The sequence below is a fragment of the Oncorhynchus clarkii genome, chromosome 3 (genome assembly GCF_045791955.1).
Source record: "Oncorhynchus clarkii lewisi isolate Uvic-CL-2024 chromosome 3, UVic_Ocla_1.0, whole genome shotgun sequence".
NCBI classification, from domain to species: Eukaryota; Metazoa; Chordata; class Actinopteri; order Salmoniformes; family Salmonidae; genus Oncorhynchus; species Oncorhynchus clarkii.
Window position 1 is genome coordinate 16,637,106 of NC_092149.1, and position 17,806 is coordinate 16,654,911.

General features: G+C 44.6%; 1 protein-coding gene across 3 annotated transcripts in view; it reads right to left on the reverse strand.

Moving 5' to 3' along the window:
• Nucleotides 1-7,136: 7,136 nt before the first annotated feature.
• Nucleotides 7,137-17,806, reverse strand: part of LOC139389508 (chromodomain-helicase-DNA-binding protein 4-like) — a 63,303-nt gene continuing 52,633 nt past the window's right edge. For all 3 annotated transcript variants that reach the window (XM_071136344.1, XM_071136338.1, XM_071136332.1), the window contains exons 30-41: nt 16,266-16,357; nt 15,888-16,021; nt 15,631-15,775; nt 15,349-15,505; nt 14,869-14,972; nt 14,526-14,772; nt 14,378-14,434; nt 14,116-14,289; nt 13,879-13,987; nt 13,090-13,222; nt 12,669-12,864; nt 7,137-8,407 (exon numbers count right to left, since the gene is read on the reverse strand). In XM_071136344.1, coding sequence (XP_070992445.1) covers nt 8,205-8,407; nt 12,669-12,864; nt 13,090-13,222; nt 13,879-13,987; nt 14,116-14,289; nt 14,378-14,434; nt 14,526-14,772; nt 14,869-14,972; nt 15,349-15,505; nt 15,631-15,775; nt 15,888-16,021; nt 16,266-16,357 — 1,751 coding nt within the window. In that variant the 3' untranslated portion in view covers nt 7,137-8,204. The remainder of the gene's footprint in view (nt 8,408-12,668; nt 12,865-13,089; nt 13,223-13,878; nt 13,988-14,115; nt 14,290-14,377; nt 14,435-14,525; nt 14,773-14,868; nt 14,973-15,348; nt 15,506-15,630; nt 15,776-15,887; nt 16,022-16,265; nt 16,358-17,806) is intronic.

The window sequence follows — 17,806 nt, forward strand, 5'->3', positions numbered from 1 at the left end:
TAAAAACAGAGGTCAAACGTTTTCTGTAAGTCTTCACAAGGTTTTCACACACTGTTGCTGGTATTTTGGCCCATTCCTCCATGCAGATCTCCTCTAGAGCAGTGATGTTTTGGGGCTGTTGCTGGGCAACACGGACTTTCAACTCCCCCCAAAGATTTTCTATGGGGTTGAGATCTGGAGACTGGCTAGGCCACTCCAGGACCTTGAAATGCTTCTTACGAAGCCACTCCTTCGTTGCCCGGGCGGTGTGTTTGGGATCATTGTCATGCTGAAAGACCCAGCCACGTTTCATCTTCAATGCCCTTGCTGATGGAAGGAGGTTTTCACTCAAAATCTCACGATATGCCAAGGCCCCATTCATTCATCCTTTACATGGATCAGTCGTCCTGGTCCCTTTGCAGAAAAACAGCCCCAAAGCATGATGTTTCCACCCCCATGCTTCACAGTAGGTATGGTGTTCTTTGGATGCAACTCAGCATTCTTTGTCCTCCAAACACGACAAGTTGAGTTTTTACCAAAAAGTTATATTTTGATTTCATCTGACCATATGACATTCTCCCAATCTTCTTCTGGATCATCCAAATGCTCTCTAGCAAACTTCAGACGGGCCTGGACATGTACTGGCTTAAGCAGGGGGACACGCCTGGCACTGCAGGATTTGAGTCCCTGGCTGGGTAGTGCGTTACTGATGGTAGGCTTTGTTACTTTGGTCTCAGCTCTCTGCAGGTCATTCACTAGGTCCCCCCGTGTGGTTCTGGGATTTTTGCTCACCGTTCTTGTGATCATTTTGACTCCACGGGGTGAGATCTTGCGTGGAGCCCCAGATCGAGGGAGATTATCAGTGGTCTTGTATGTCTTCCATTTCCTAATAATTGCTCCCACAGTTGATTTCTTCAAACCAAGCTGCTTACCTATTGCATTGACCCCACGGGGTGAGATCTTGCGTGGAGCCCCAGATCGAGGGAGATTATCAGTGGTCTTGTATGTCTTCCATTTCCTAATAATTGCTCCCACAGTTGATTTCTTCAAACCAAGCTGCTTACCTATTGCAGATTCAGTCTTCCCAGCCTGGTGCAGGTCTACAATTTTGTTTCTGGTGTCCTTTGACAGCTCTTTGGTCTTGGCCATAGTGGAGTTTGGAGTGTGACTGTTTGAGGTTGTGGACAGGTGTCTTTTATACTGATAACAAGTTCAAACAGGTGCCATTAATACAGGTAACAAGTGGAGGACAGAGGAGCCTCTTAAAGAAGAAGTTACAGGTCTGTGAGAGCCAGAAATCTTGCTTGTTTGTCGGTGACCAAATACTTATTTTCCACCATATTTTGCAAATAAAATCATTAAAAATCCTACAATGTGATTTTCTGGATTTTTTTTCACATTTTGTCTGTCATAGTTGAAGTGTACCTATGATGAAAATTACAGGTCTCTCTCATATTTTTAAGTGGGAGAACTTGCACAATTGGTGGCTGACTAAATACTTTTTTGCCCCACTGTACAGAGCTGAGAGCTGATGGTGAGAATGGCTTTTCCCTGTTCAGTCATGTTGCTGTTGTGTATCATTTCTAACACCCAAAAGTGATGACCACCTTCCACAAAGATTCACACACACTGACTAACACACACATACCAAGTGAAGACATCTCTTGATCCAGTCACTCCTGCAGGGTATGTACACACTCTCACACACTGACTAACACATATAAACACGTGTGTATTTCTCGCACCCAAAGTCCAAGTGATGATGATTTGCCTTCAATGAAAGAACCCACTCTCACACTGACTAATAGCAACAGAGGAAAACATTGATACAGTTACATATTGGGATATTACTTTTGACGATATATCGTATCGTTTTGACAATATTGCAATACTATTTTTGCTACAGTAGGCTGTACATGCACCAAAACTCATATCTTGTTCTCCATCTTCTTTTTAAATAAGGAGCCAATGTGTTTTAAGCACATTTATTTCCATGACTGATCAAAACTTGTTTTCTCATGGCTCTCTCTTGTCCCCTCCACAGCAGACATTTGGTGAGCAATATGTTTGGAAAATCGAATCGCAATACATATAGAATCGTAAGAACCGCAATACTAATCATACCAACACCTAAGTATTATGATAATATCAAATCGTGAGGACCCTGGCAATTCCCAGCCCTACAGGACAACACTTTCCATAGGAATGCTGGCTCATGTTGATTCCAACGCTTCCCACAGTTGGCTGGATGGCTGGAAGTTGGCTGGATGTCCTTTGGGTGGTGGACAATTCTTGATACACACAGGAAACTGTTGAGCGTGAAAACCCCAGTAGCATGCAGTTCTTGACACAAACCGGTGCACCTGGCACCTACTACCATACCCCGTTCAAAGGGACTTAAATATTATGCCATGCCCATTGACCCTCTGAATGGCACACATGCACAATCCATGTCTCAATTATCTAAAGGCTCGAAAATCCTTCTTTAACCAGTCTTCTACCCGTCATCTACACTGATTGAAGTGGACATTAATAAGCAATTATAGCTTTCACCTGGATTCACCTGGTCAGTCTATATCATGGAAGGAGTTCCTAATGTGTTGTACACTCAGTGTATATTGAACTGTATTTTTGTCATGTGTGGGAAAAGTGGCATGTACGTAGAAACATATCTAGGGAAAAAGTGTGTAAAAACAGGGTTGCTTTTGTCCTCTGAAGGGAGGGGTGGGGGACATAGGAGGTTGGTGGCACCATAATTGGGGAGGACGGGCTCGTGGTAATGGCTGGAGCAGAATCGGTGGAATGGTATCAACAACATCAAACACATGGTTTCCAACACATCCGTTCCAGCCATTATTATGAGCCGTCCTCCCCTCAGCAGCCTGGTGGGGGACGGGTTTGAAATAAATACTAATAAATGACACCAAGGTAAGAGCCCTGTCTGACAGTAACTATTGTCAAAACAATCATCTTCCAGGGCGATCACTTTGGCTTGCAAATCCTATTTCTCTTGCCTGGACATCTAACAGTGAGATTTAAATGTATGTAAATACACAGAGTATAAAAAGCTTTCTGTGACATAGACTGACCAGGTGAATCCAGGTGAAGCTAGGATCCCTTATTGATGTCACCTGTTAAACCCACTTGAATCAGTTTAGATGAAGGGAATGAGACAGGTTAATGAAGGGGTTTTAATCCTTGAGACAAATGAATGGACTCTGTATGTGTGCCATTCAGAGGGTGAATGACAAGACAAAAGATTGAAGTGCCTTTGACCTCGGTATGGTAGTAGGTGTCAGGCGCACCGGTTTGTGTCAAGAACTGCAACGCTGCTGGGTTTTTCACGTTCAACAGTGTGTATCAAAAATGGTCCACCACCCAAAAGCAAATCCATCCAACTTGATACAACTGTGGGAGGTCAACATGGGCCAACATCCCTGTAGAATGCTTTCGACACCTTCTAGAGTCCAATTGAGGCTTTTCTGAGGGCAAAAGCGGGTGCAACTCAAAAATAGGAAGGTGTACACTCAGAATGATCAGCCAATGAGAACATAATTAGTTCTCCCATGTATGATTTTAAATATCTTTAAATACATACATTACAGAAGGCTAGAGTGTACATACACAAGCATGCGAGCGAGCACACACGCGCACACACATGCACAGACTAACAGACGTTTGTTTCGTATTGCGTCAGATAACAACATTGACGAATACGCTGATTCGGTGTGCGAGTTCATTAGAACGTGCGTTGAAGATGTCGTTCCCATAGCAACGATTAAAACATTCCCTAACCAGAAACCGTGGATTGATGGCAGCATTCGTGTGAAACTGAAAGCGTAAACCACTGCTTTTAATCAGGGCAAGGTGTCTGGTAACATGACCGAATACAAACAGTGCAGCTATTCCCTCCGCAAGGCTATCAAACAAGCTAAGCGCCAGTACAGAGACAAAGTAGAATCTCAATTCAACGGCTCAGACACAAGAGGCATGTGGCAGGGTCTACAGTCAATCACGGACTACAGGAAGAAATCCAGCCCAGTCACGGACCAGGATGTCTTGCTCCCAGGCAGACTAAATAACTTTTTTGCCCGCTTTGAGGACAATACAGTGCCACTGACACGGCCTGCAACGAAAACATGCGGTCTCTCCTTCACTGCAGCCGAGGTGAGTAAGACATTTAAACGTGTTAACCCTCGCAAGGCTGCAGGCCCAGACGGCATCCCCAGCCGCGCCCTCAGAGCATGCGCAGACCAGCTGGCCGGTGTGTTTACGGACATATTCAATCAATCCCTATACCAGTCTGCTGTTCCCACATGCTTCAAGAGGGCCACCATTGTTCCTGTTCCCAAGAAAGCTAAGGTAACTGAGCTAAACGACTACCGCCCCATAGCACTCACATCCGTCATCATGAAGTGCTTTGAGAGACTAGTCAAGGACCATATCACCTCCACCCTACCTGACACCCTAGACCCACTCCAATTTGCTTACCGCCCAAACAGGTCCACAGACGATGCAATCTCAACCACACTGCACACTGCCCTAACCCATCTGGACAAGAGGAATACCTATGTGAGAATGCTGTTCATCGACTACAGCTCGGCATTCAACACCATAGTACCCTCCAAGCTCGTCATCAAGCTCGAGACCCTGGGTCTCGACCCCACCCTGTGCAACTGGGTACTGGACTTCCTGACGGGCCGCCCCCAGGTGGTGAGGGTAGGCAACAACATCTCCTCCCCGCTGATCCTCAACACTGGGGCCCCACAAGGGTGCGTTCTGAGCCCTCTCCTGTACTCCCTGTTCACCCACGACTGCGTGGCCACGCACGCCTCCAACTCAATCATCAAGTTTGCGGACGACACAACAGTGGTAGGCTTGATTACCAACAACGACGAGACGGCCTACAGGGAGGTGGTGAGGGCCCTCGGAGTGTGGTGTCAGGAAAATAACCTCACACTCATTGTCAACAAAACTAAGGAGATGATTGTGGAAACAGCAGAGGGAACACCCCCCTATCTACATCGATGGAACAGTAGTGGAGAGGGTAGCAAGTTTTAAGTTCCTCGGCATACACATCACAGACAAACTGAATTGGTCCACTCACACAGACAGCATCGTGAAGAAGGCGCAGCAGCGCCTCTTCAACCTCAGGAGGCTGAAGAAATTCGGCTTGTCACCAAAAGCACTCACAAACTTCTACAGATGCACAATCGAGAGCATCCTGGCGGGCTGTATCACCGCCTGGTATGGCAACTGCACCGCCCTCAACCGTAAGGCTCTCCAGAGGGTAGTGAGGTCTGCACAACGCATCACCGGGGGCAAACTACCTGCCCTCCAGGACACCTACACCACCCGATGTCACAGGAAGGCCATAAAGATCATCAAGGACATCAACCACCCGAGCCACTGCCTGTTCACCCCGCTATCATCCAGAAGGCGAGGTCAGTACAGGTGCATCAAAGCTGGGACCGAGAGACTGAAAAACAGCTTCTATCTCAAGGCCATCAGACTGTTAAACAGCCACCACTAACACTGAGTGGCTGCTGCCAACACACTGACACTGACTCAACTCCAGCCACTTTAATAATGGGAATTGATGGGAAATGATGTAAATATATCACTAGCCACTTTAAACAATGCTACCTTATATAATGTTACTTACCCTACATTATTCATCTCATATGCATACGTATATACTGTACTCTATATCATCGACTGTATCCTTATGTAATACATGTATCACTAGCCACTTTAAACTATGCCACTTTGTTTACATACTCATCTCATTTGTACATACTGTACTCGATACCATCTACTGTATCTTGCCTATGCTGCTCTGTACCATCACTCATTCATATATCCTTATGTACATATTCTTTATCCCCTTACACTGTGTACAAGACAGTAGTTTTGGAATTGTTAGTTAGATTACTTGTTATTACTGCATTGTCGGAACTAGAAGCACAAGCATTTCGCTACACTCGCATTAACATCTGCTAACCATGTGTATGTGACAAATAAAATTTGATTAAATCTATCTACTGCAGGTGTTAGAACAATGGTTAACACCAGGAATTGCAGACACACAAACATACTGGTTAGTGAAACAAAACGCCTGCAGCAGTTTGAATTGGGCTCTCTTCCCCTTTCACACCTGTGAGCTTCACATGCTAACTGTGTCTATAGATAGTACTTACCCACAAGACATTGAATGGACTTTTGCTCAGGTGTTCTAGACAGCAGTTCAGTCTCATAGATCCAGTCTTTACAACAGAACGAAGATGAGCTAGAGGTTAGTGCAGTGTGGTCTGTCCACTGTCCAGTTAACTAGCGTATACTACACTGTTCCAGCTGCTTCTCTCTTCTGTCCCTCTATCTACCTCTTCTTTCTCACTCATTTCCTCCCCGTCTCTCCCTGTTGTTCCCCCACTCTACAATTCCTCTGACTGCCTTCTCTCTATCCCTCTGTCCCTGTCTCTGTCCTGTTAAGTTATCAGCAGGCTCTATTACAACGTAGTATTTTCTCCTGCCCTGTAATTTCCCCCAACTTTCTTAATTGCACCTCTCTCTGTCTGGGAAAACAAGTCTGTTCCTGTCTCTCTCTTCTTCTATCCCTCTAACTGTCCACTTGTTCTCCTTCCCTCTCCTGCAAAAGGAAATTAGCATTCACCTTTCCCATCATACATTTACACATTTACATTTACACCCACACTCCACTCTTCCTGTACCTGTGTTCTATGGTTTTATTACTTTATAGATACAGTTAAATCAGATGATGCCCTTCCACAGACCTTGTAGGTCAAATTATGACGTGTACCATTGGTCATTTAAGTAATAAGGCCCGAGGTGTGGTATATGGCCAATATACCATGGCTAAGAGCTGTCCTTAACCACGACGAAACGTGGAGTGCCTGGACACAACCCTTAGCCATGGTATATTGGCCATATATCACAAACCCCTGAGGTGCCTCATTCCTATTATAAACTGGTTACCAACGTAATTAGTGCAGTAAAAATACACGTTTTGTCATACCCATGGTATACCACGGCTGTCAGCCAATCAGCATTTAGGGCTCGACCCCACCCAGATTATAATACAATGCAATGTGCCCAGGTAATAATGCCCTCACATAATAAAGGGCAAAGAAACAAGCTTCACAAACTGTTACCCTTTTTATTGGAGTTCTCAGAAGAAACTGTAACGATAAAAACAACAAGCTGGTAACCATAATAATATTCCAAAATTTAAAAGAACAAAACATTAGACTAAGACATTTAATTCATTTAGAGATTGCCATCATTCTCAATGCAGCCCCCGTGTGTCGACACTAGTGGAGCTATTGCATGTCCTTATTTGGGCAAAAAAGGGGCGAGGCCTCCGGGAACATTTGTGACAATCGCTCAGGAATGGAGAGCTGCAGGACGGGGCATGGCTGAGGAGCGGGGAGAGCCAATAACAGGCTAGTGTTATGGACCACCTGAGTTTACAGGTGAAGGGAGCAGTGAAGAGGGGGAGGGGCAGGAGTGTAACACAGAACCAATATTATTCTACTAAAGCATCCTCATCAGTTGATAGTTATTAACAGTCTCTCTGTGGGAAGTATAGAGCAGTGTACCCACCTACACACACAGACACACACACATACACTCAGAAGAGGTACACACCCAGAAATGGAATGGGCAGAACAGACATAGTTCTAAATTCCACATGATTTCATATTTACCGAATTGAATTGTACATGTTGCATATCAAATTTAATTTATGCACACCCATAGAACAACGAGTCCACATATTATAGAACCTTTACTTGAAGTGGAAAAGTCCATTTTACCCATTCTAATTCTATGGGACAGAGCCAGGTACACCGCTGTCTATTTTAGAGACAGGCTTGGGGAAAGATACAGTGAAAACAACCTCTGTGTGAAATTTAGACATAACAGACAGACACAGAGACAGTGCTGCAGTTCATTAGGTAGATACTGTAGAGAAGGTGAACAGAGACTGTGTTCCTACAGGTGTCTTTGGGTGAAGAGGAAGCAGAACATGTGTAGTCTGCTGTGTCCAGAGAAGATGTGTTGGTGGGTAGAGACCTTACTCTACTGTCCAGAGTGTGAGTTTTGGTTTGGGGACAGGAGAGGTGCAGAGCGGGGTGAGATAAGGGTCACTCTCCAATTCCAAAACACGGGTGGGAGAACGCCTTAGGGAGGACTGGCGGAATTGGTCAGCGTGGCACCTGCATCTGCTGCGTGGTCTGTGATTGGCTCTGGCCGGTGACCTCGGACCCGCGGCTGGCCAATCGGCTGAGGATGTTCCTCTCCGACATCTGCAGCCTCACGGCGACGGGTGGTATACGGGCGATGGTTGCCGGGAGACGGGTGACGTCGGCCTTCATGTCACTCAGAAGCTCCTCAAGCTGTTTGAGAACTGAAGGAGAGAGACAGAGTTACCACCACCAAAGTCCAACTGACAGAGTTTAGGAAACAATGACGAGAGGGAGAGAAATAAGAAAAATAGATGATGGAAGTGGGTAAGAACAGCAGAGACAGAAAAGAGACAATGAGAAAGAAAGAGAGCGAGTCTGTGTTTGTGTGTGTGTGTAGCCTACTGTCATGACGTTGCCCTGTTGGTGAGGTTTATGACCCCCATAAATACCCTTTTCTCTCTCTACTAAACAGAATGGACACTTGGAAAGCCCTTTGTTAACTTCTTGGTGACTGGGGGGCAGTATTGAGTAGCTTGGATAAATAAGGTGCCCAGAGTAAACTTCCTGCTACTCAGCCATAAAAGCTAGAATGTGCATATACAGTGGGGCAAAAAAGTATTTAGTCAGCCACCAATTGTGCAAGTTCTCCCAGTTAAAAAGACGAGGCCTGTAATTTTCATCATAGGTACACTTCAACTATGACAGACAAAATGAGAAAATAAAATCACATTGTAGGATTTTTAATGAATCTATTTGCAAATTATGGTGGAAAATAAGTATTTGTCAATAACAAAAGTTTATCTCAATACTTTGTTATATACCCTTTGTTGGCAATGACAGAGGTTAAACGTTTTCTGTAAGTCTTCACAAGGATTTCACACACTGTTGCAGGTATTTTGGCCCATTCCTCCATGCAGAACTCCTCTAGAGCAGTGATGTTTTGGGGCTGTTGCTGGGCAACACGGACTTTCAACTCCCTCCAAAGATTTTCTATAGGGTTGAGATCTGGAGACTGGCTAGGCCACTCCAGGACCTTGAAATGCTTCTTACGAAGCCACTCCTTCGTTGCCCGGGCGGTGTGTTTGGGATCATTGTCATGCTGAAAGACCCAGCCACGTTTCATCTTCAATGCCCTTGCTGATGGAAGAAGGTTTTCACTCAAAATCTCACGATACATGGCCCTATTCATTCTTTCCTTTACACGGATCAGTCATCCTGGTCCCTTTGCAGAAAAACAGCCCCAAAGCATGACGTTTCCACCCCCGTGCTTCACAGTAGGTATGGTGTTCTTTGGATGCAACTCAGCATTCTTTGTCCTAAAAACACGACGAGTTAAGTTTTTACCAAAAAGTTATATTTTGATTTCATCTGACTATATGACATTCTCCCAATCTTCTTCTGGATCATCCAAATGCTCTCTAGCAAACTTCAGACGGGCCTGGACATGTACTGGCTTAAGCAGGGGGACACGCCTGGCACTGCAGGATTTGAGTCCCTGGCGGCGTAGTGCGTTACTGATGGTAGGCTTTGTTACTTTGGTCTCAGCTCTCTGCAGGTCATTCACTAGGTCCCCCCGTGTGGTTCTGGGATTTTTGCTCACCATTCTTGTGATCATTTTGACCCCACGGGGTGAGATCTTGCGTGGAGCCCCAGATCGAGGGAGATTATCAGTTGTCTTGTATGTCTTCCATTTCCTAATAATTGCTCCCACAGTTGATTGCTGCTTACCTATTGCAGATTCAGTCTTCCCAGCCTGGTGCAGGTCTACAATTTTGTTTCTGGTGTCCTTTGACAGCTCTTTGGTCTTGGCCATAGTGGAGTTTGGAGTGTGACTGTTTGAGGTTGAGGACAGGTGTCTTTTATACTGATAACAAGTTCAAACAGGTGCCATTAATACAGGTAACGAGTGGAGGACAGATGAGCCTCTTAAAGAAGAAGTTACAGGTCTGTGAGAGCCAGAAATCTTGCTTGTTTGTTATTGACCAAATACTTATTTTCCACCATAATTTGCAAATAAATTCATTAAAAATCCTACAATGTGATTTTCTGGATTTTTTTCTCATTTTGTCTGTCATAGTTGAAGTGTACCTATGATGAAAATTACAGGCCTCATCTTTTTAAGTGGGAGAACTTGCACAATTGGTGGCTGACTAAATACTTTTATGCCCCACTGTAATTAGTATATTTGGGTAGAAAACACTGAAGTTTCTAAAACTGTTTGAATGATGTCTGTGAGTATAACAGAACTCATTTGGCAGGTGAAAACCTGAGAAAAATCCAACCAGGAAGTGGGAAATCTGAGGTTTGTAGTTTTTCAACTCATTGCATTTCCAATATCCAGTGTCTGTGGGGTCATTTTGCACTTCCAAAGGCTTCCACTAGATGTCAACAGTCTTTAGAACCTTGTTTGATGCTTCTACTTTGAAGGGGGGACAAATGAGAGGATTGAGCTCGTGACGTGCGGTCATGTGAATGTTAGCTTGCGTTCCATTGCTTTTCTACAGAGAAAGGAATTCTCCGGTTGGAACATTATTCAAGATTTTTGATAAAAACATCCTAAAGATTGATTCTATACCTCTTTTGACATGTTTCTACGACCTGTAATATAACTTTTTGGACTTTTCATCCGACCTTTCGGCTGGACGCGCATTTGGATTTGTTTACCAAACGCCCTAACACAAGGAGGTATTTGGACATAAATTATCAACTTTATCGAACAAATCAAACATTTATTGTGGAACTGGGATTCCTGGGAGTGCATTCTAATGAAGATCATCAAAGGTAAGTGAGTATTTAAGATGCTATTTCTGACTAATGTTGACTCCACAACATGGCGGAAATCTCTTTGGCTGTTTTGGTCTCTGAGCGCTGTACTCAGATTATTGCATGGTATGCTTTTTCCGTAAAGTTTTTTTGAAATCTGACACAGCGATTGCATTAAGGAGAAGTATATCTCTAATTCCATGTATAACACTTGTATTTTCATCAACATTTATGATGAGTATTTCTGTAAATTGATGTGGCTCTCTGCAAAATCACTGCATGTTTTGGAACTACTGAACATAACACGCCAATGTAAAATGAGATTTGTGGATATAAATATGCACTTTATCGAACAAAACATACATGTATTGTGTAACATGAAGTCCTATGAGTGTCATCTGATGAAGATCATCAAAGGTTAGTGATTCATTGTATCTATATTTCTGCTTTTTGTGACTCCTCTCTTTGGCTGGAAAAATGGCTGTGTTTTTCTGTGACTTGGTGGTGACCTAACATAATTGTTTGTGGTGCTTTCGCTGTAAATCCTTTTTGAAATCAGACATTTTGGCTGAATTAACGAGAATTTTATCTTTAAAATGGTGTAAAATACTTGTATGCTTGAGGAATTTTAATTATGAGATTTTTGTTGTTTTGAATTTGGCGCCCTGCACTTTCACTGGCTGTTGGTGAGGTGGGACGCTACCGTCCCGAATATCCCAGAGAGGTTAACATAGAGAGAGTATGGTAACATCAAAAGGTTGGGAACGAAATATATTTTGGTAATCCAACCAAAGTATCCGTTGGTACTTAAAGAATATGATGTCAGATCAGTTGTGGTCTGAGACATTATTGCTGATGATAGGATGACATAAACTGTGTCTTGGAAAATCTACACATTCTAGATTCATATGGAATTGTTGTGCAATTTAAATGTTATGAAACTATTTGTGAAAATATTAAATTTAATTTTAGTTTTTAAAATGAGAGAATCTTTTCATAAGTAAAATATGCTCAATCAGTGGCCACGCCCACGTGAATAGACATTGGTTGGAAATTATGAACCTACCCCTTTTCTACATTTCTATAAGAGCTCCAGTGACCCAATTCACGGCTGACTAAGCCAACCTCAGCGTAAGCTCTGGTTGCAAATGGTTGAACAACCATTTGAATGCATAAGATTCTGTATTTATGATAGCATAGATTCATAAGGTCCGATAGAGACCCAATCCTTTTGTTCCTCAGTCTTCCCGGGCTTTCATTCAAACCCAACCCCCTTTGTGTAACCAGCCATCATATCGTTTTTTTCCACTATATGGAAGTTTTCTTTTAGGACATAATTAGTCATCAATGTATGATCCATCCTGTGTATATGGAATTCTGTGTGATTTTTAGTAAATAAATAATGAAACCAAATTTTGTATTGCTGATTCAACTTGTTAGACAGGGTTCGTGAAGATAACAAATAATTTTACGATGTTCAGATGTGACTGAATAAGGTTACGGTTAATAATTGACTGCTATTGCTATAAAAGATTACCACATCTTTAAGAGTTTACTCGGAAGACAACAGCTCTATAAACATTCTACTGTGGTGCCCCGACTTCCTAGTTAATTACATATCTATGATTAGTTTAATCAGGTAATATTAATGACAGAAAATTGATTTGATACAATAGCATGTCAAATATCACTTAATCCATAGTAAAGACACAACACTACCTTTGTGCAGTACTGCGTTAGCAGGCTTGTTCCCTGACATGGACTCCTTGCTGAGGTGTTGGTGGGACTCAGCCAGACACTCCACCTCACTGAAGCGGGTGTTGAGGGCCATGGAGGGGTGGGCCGGGTCCTCAGACATGTTCAGGTAGGCTGCCCTGCGAAGCTGCTCCTCAATCACCAACGCCTGCTCCAACAACTAGAGACCGAGAGGGGGGGGGGTACAGAGATGAGAGGGATATGAGGAGGAGAGAGGCAAAGAGAGAGAAGGAAGGGATATGACAGGAGGAGAGAGGGAAGAGGTAAACAGAGTGATTAACAGAAAGAAAGAAACAGTGGGAGAGAGGGATGGCTCAACAGAACACTGAGAGAGTGTGTTCCAATAGACAGAAGCAGCCACAAACATCCCGCCAGCTCAGCGCACCTTAAACCTTCTGGCCAAGAACTTGTTCTTGATCTCCAGGAAGTTTCCTCGACTCATCTCCCCCTTGAAGGGCTCGTTGAGGATAGCATACTTCACGTCGCTCTGCACGTCCTGCCAGCGAGCGTAACCGTGTCTGAGAGGCGCCACGATCAAAGGTCATGACATCATAATGATTCACAGTCCTCCCACCAAACCTCTGACATCCTGCTGACTAGTGCAGTGGTCTCCAACCCTGGTCCTATCGGTTTTAGTTCCAGCCCTGCACTAACATACCTGATCCAACTAATAACCTACTCCTCCACACTTTGATTAGCAGAGTGATGTTGGTACAGGGTGAAGTTGGTACAGGGTGAAATTGGTACAGAGAGACGTTGGTACAGAGTGACATTGGTAGAGAGAGACGTTGGTACAGAGTGACGTTGGTACAAAGTAACGTTGGTACAGAGTGACCTTGGTACAGAGAGACCTTGGTACAGAGACCTTGGTACAGAGAGACCTTGGTACAGGGAGACCTTGGTACAGGGAGACCTTGGTACAGAGAGACCTTGGTACAGAGAGACCTTGGTACAGAGTGACGTTGGTACAGAGAGACCTTGGTACAGAGAGACCTTGGTACAGAGAGACCTTGGTACAGAGAGACCTTGGTACAGAGAGACGTTGGTACAGAGTGACGTTGGTACAGAGTGACGTTGGTACAGAGTGACGTTGGTACAGAGTGACGTTGGTACAGGGTGAAGTTGGTACAGAGTGACGTTGGTACAGTGACGTTGGTACAGAGTGAAAGGATACTGTATGATGCCGGCCAGCAGCCAGTAGTCATGGCGACGATGCCAGATCTCAAATGTCTTCTTGGTGACGGTCGCCGCCCTCTCCTCGTTCTGCCACAGAGAGTGGAGCTCTGGAGAGAGAGATAGAGACGTTAAGAGAGACTGAAAATGAACAAAGGACAGTTTGCATCCCCCTGCCCCCCAATGGTTACTAGATAAGGTTAGGGAGGGTTAGCTGATCTTAGATCTGTGTGTGTACCTGTGAATCCTCCGTCTGCGATGTTGAACATGAACCTCTGCTTGGTAGCCTTCTTCTTCTCCTCACTCACATTCACCGCCATCCCTGCTGCTGCCACTCCTTCTTTACTGTTCTCTCCATTCTGCAGCTTGCCAGACTCCTCGGTCTTCAAACCATCTTTCTCCTCTTTTTGCTCTGAAGGGAGGAAGAATACTGGGTTAGCACCATATGTTTGTTTGTGTGTGTGTGTCCATAAATGTGTGTAAGGAACAGAAGAACCTACCTTTCTTGTCCTCTGCAAGAGGACTGGGGTCCATCTTCTCCTCTTTGCTCTCCTCCACTATAACAGAGAGAACACAGGTCAGGGATCACAACCACAGGAGACATGACCTTAATACAATATCTGTCTCACCCTGACTTTCCCGACTGACCTTTAGGCTTGGCTTCCTGTGACACTGCTGTGGCCTCTGACCCTTCACCTTTGACCTCAGTGGGGGAATTGTTCTCCTTGTCTGCAGTCTCCTTTTGGGTTTCCTTGGTTTCCTTCTCTTCAGTCTCTTTATCCTCCTTCTCTTCTGTGTCTTTGTTCTTTTCTTTGTCGTTCTCTGTGGTGGAGGACTCTCCCTCTGCCTCTTTCCTTTCAGAGCGTTTTTCCATCTCGTCTGGGATTTCAATAATCTGTGAGGAGGAAAAAGGGGTGAGGATTAGGGTAGTGATGGGATGACATCACAATCTGGGCGGAGGGTGCAGTATAATGTAATAAAGAATGTTCACCTCTGGGTCTTCTGTCTTGCTGTGCACCCTGCCGTCCTTTTCTGCCTCTCCCTCCTTATTTACCTCCGTCTCCTTGCCAGTGTCTTCAGACTTAGTGAGGTCCTCTGTTAGCGACAAAGAGAGCGTGAGAATGATTAGAGTATATTTTCATCTTACTGTGTTTGTGTGTACCTGGGGCGGGGATGTTGGGCTGTGTGTGTGTGTGTGTGTGTGTACCTGTGGCAGGGCTGTTGGGCTGTGTGTGTGTGTGTACCTGGGGCGGGGGTGTGTTGGTGTGTGTGTGTGTGTGTGTGTGTGTGTGGGTGTGTGGGGCAGGGGTGTTGGGCTGTGTATGTGTGTGTGTGTGTACCTGGGGCGGGGATGTTGGGCTGTGTGTGTGTGTACCTGGGGCGGGGATGTTGGGCTGTGTGCGTGTGCGTGTGTGTGTGTGTGTGTACCTGGGGCAGGGATGTTGGGCTGTGTGTGTGTGTGTGTGTGTACCTGGGGCGGGGGTGTTGGGCTGTGTGTCAGCGGGGGTTCCAGTAGAAGGTGTTTTGACATCCTCTCCAGCAGCGATGGCTGCCAGCCTCCTGTTCTCCTCCAGCTCCATCATCCAGGGCATGGACCACTGGCCGTTCACATGCTCAAACTCCTGCACCTGGACATCAATACAATCAATACATACACCAATTAGATGAAAACAAAACAACAAATGATCAACTGATAACACCAATGACTGATCAGAAAAAATACCAAATGTTGTAAACAAACGACATTGCTTACTTTCTTCCTGATCAATGACATCACGCCGATGCGAGTAAGGACGTGTTGTCGTGACAACCCCTCCCGTGGAACCCCGTCAGCGAAGGTCTCCGCTCCGTCAGCCCCCGGCTCACAGAGATGACGCATGAAGAGGGAGACATATGCCCTGAGAGGGAGAGAGAATACTGTTATAAGGACCCCTGGGAACACACATACACATAAAGACTGCACACACACGCACAAATAGATAGACTATAGACATTAACACACAGACTCACTTGAACTCTCTCTCAGACTTCCCCCTGAGGTCTCTGACCAGCCACTGGGTGGTGAAGGCATCCTGAGGAGGCATCCCATAGCGCATCACTGCATTCAGGAATGCCTTCCTCTGGCGCGCATTGAAGCCCAACACCTAAAAAAAAGAGAGAGAGAGAGAGAGAGGGGGGGGGGGGGGGGGGGGGGGGGGGGGGGGGTTAGAGCAACATACACACTGAAAGAGGCAAAAGACAAGTGGTAGAGAGAGGAAAATGTGCAGGCAGAAGTAGACATGGTGAAAGAAAAGACTTCTTGTAGAGGAAGATATGAAGAGAACAATGTCGATTTATATTTTGAGAGTGACAGACGATGAGAGAGACTGATAGAAGTTGCAGTCTGACCTCAATGTTGCCTCCCACTCTGGCCAACAGGGGTGGCAGCGGTTTGTCCCTTTCATTCCTCAGCCCCTTGCGGCTTGGCCTGCGGGAGTTGGCTGGTTGGAGGGAGAAACACAGGCCATGTCATGTTAGTCTCACACACACACTACACTCACACACAGAAAATACACACACAATTCATCCGGCAAAAGAGTTGGGGTAAACTCCCTACATCACTATATGAGATTTTGATTGAATGACCCCTCAAAACAGAATGGAATTGTGTGCTATTCTACCCCTCTACCAGATGTTGTTTTAGCAAGCCTTTGCAATTTTTACAACCAATTGCAGATAAAAGTTGCAGACAGACCTATTTGAAATAGTGTACCATAGAATATGACATGATAAGAGATTCAAAAAGACATACATTGATTCATTGTTGCTGCATCATTAGTTCACACCTCAGAAAACAGTCTCAAGGAGGAAACTGTGTGTATCATTAGTTCACACCTCAGAAAACAGTCCCAAGGAGGAAACTGTGTGTATCATTAGTTCACACCTCAGAAAACAGTCTCAAGGAGGAAACTGTGTGTATCATTAGTTCACACCTCAGAAAACAGTCTCAAGGAGGAAACTGTGTGTATCATTAGTTCACACCTCAGAAAACAGTCTCAAGGAGGAAACTGTGTGTATCATTAGTTCACACCTCAGAAAACAGTCTCAAGGAGGAAACTGTGTGTATCATTAGTTCACACCTCAGAAAACAGTCTCAAGGAGGAAACTGTAGGTATCATTAGTTCACACCACAGAAAACAGTCTAAAACAGTTGCAAACGGTAAACGGTTTGCAATGAAGTGCAAAACAAAAATGACATTGGAAAAAAATCAGGTAGGTCCTTACACGTTTTGTTCCTAGTGAATACATCCCTGATATTAGCGAAAGTTAGCTAACTTTAACTATTTGCATATCGTTACAACACAGTATGTAGCCATAATATTACATTTCAAATGTCTCTATTCCTTCGGCTCTTTTGTAAGTGTAATGTTTACTGTCCATTTTTTATTGTTTATTTCACTTTTGTTTATTATCTATTTCACTTCCTTTGGCAATGTAAATATATGTTTCCCATACCAATAAAGCCCTTTGAATTGAATTAGCAGCTATCATATTCACAGACGATGCTGCTACTCCTCGATATATCTGATCTTGAAAGAGCACTCACTCACTGACTGTCGCAATCAAAACGGGCGGATGATCGAAAGGAACACCTCAATATTGAAAAACGTAACCGCGAGTAGCTACTGTATCTGTCGCGCTGTAATAAAATCCGCTCTGAATGTTCTGTGACGCGAACGTCAACTGAGGCAAGTGAACATCTTCCGATTCATCTTCTGTCAATGTGTTTACCGTTTAGCATGGAAATATTTACGATTATGACAGGATTTAGAGTCGCTCACTCAGGGTGAAATCTGCAGTCATTACTATTTCATTTACCACGGCGGCGCAATCGGTAACTCATCTGACGTTCAATCAATAGATCAATGGTTTGAACCCAGACCACAGCA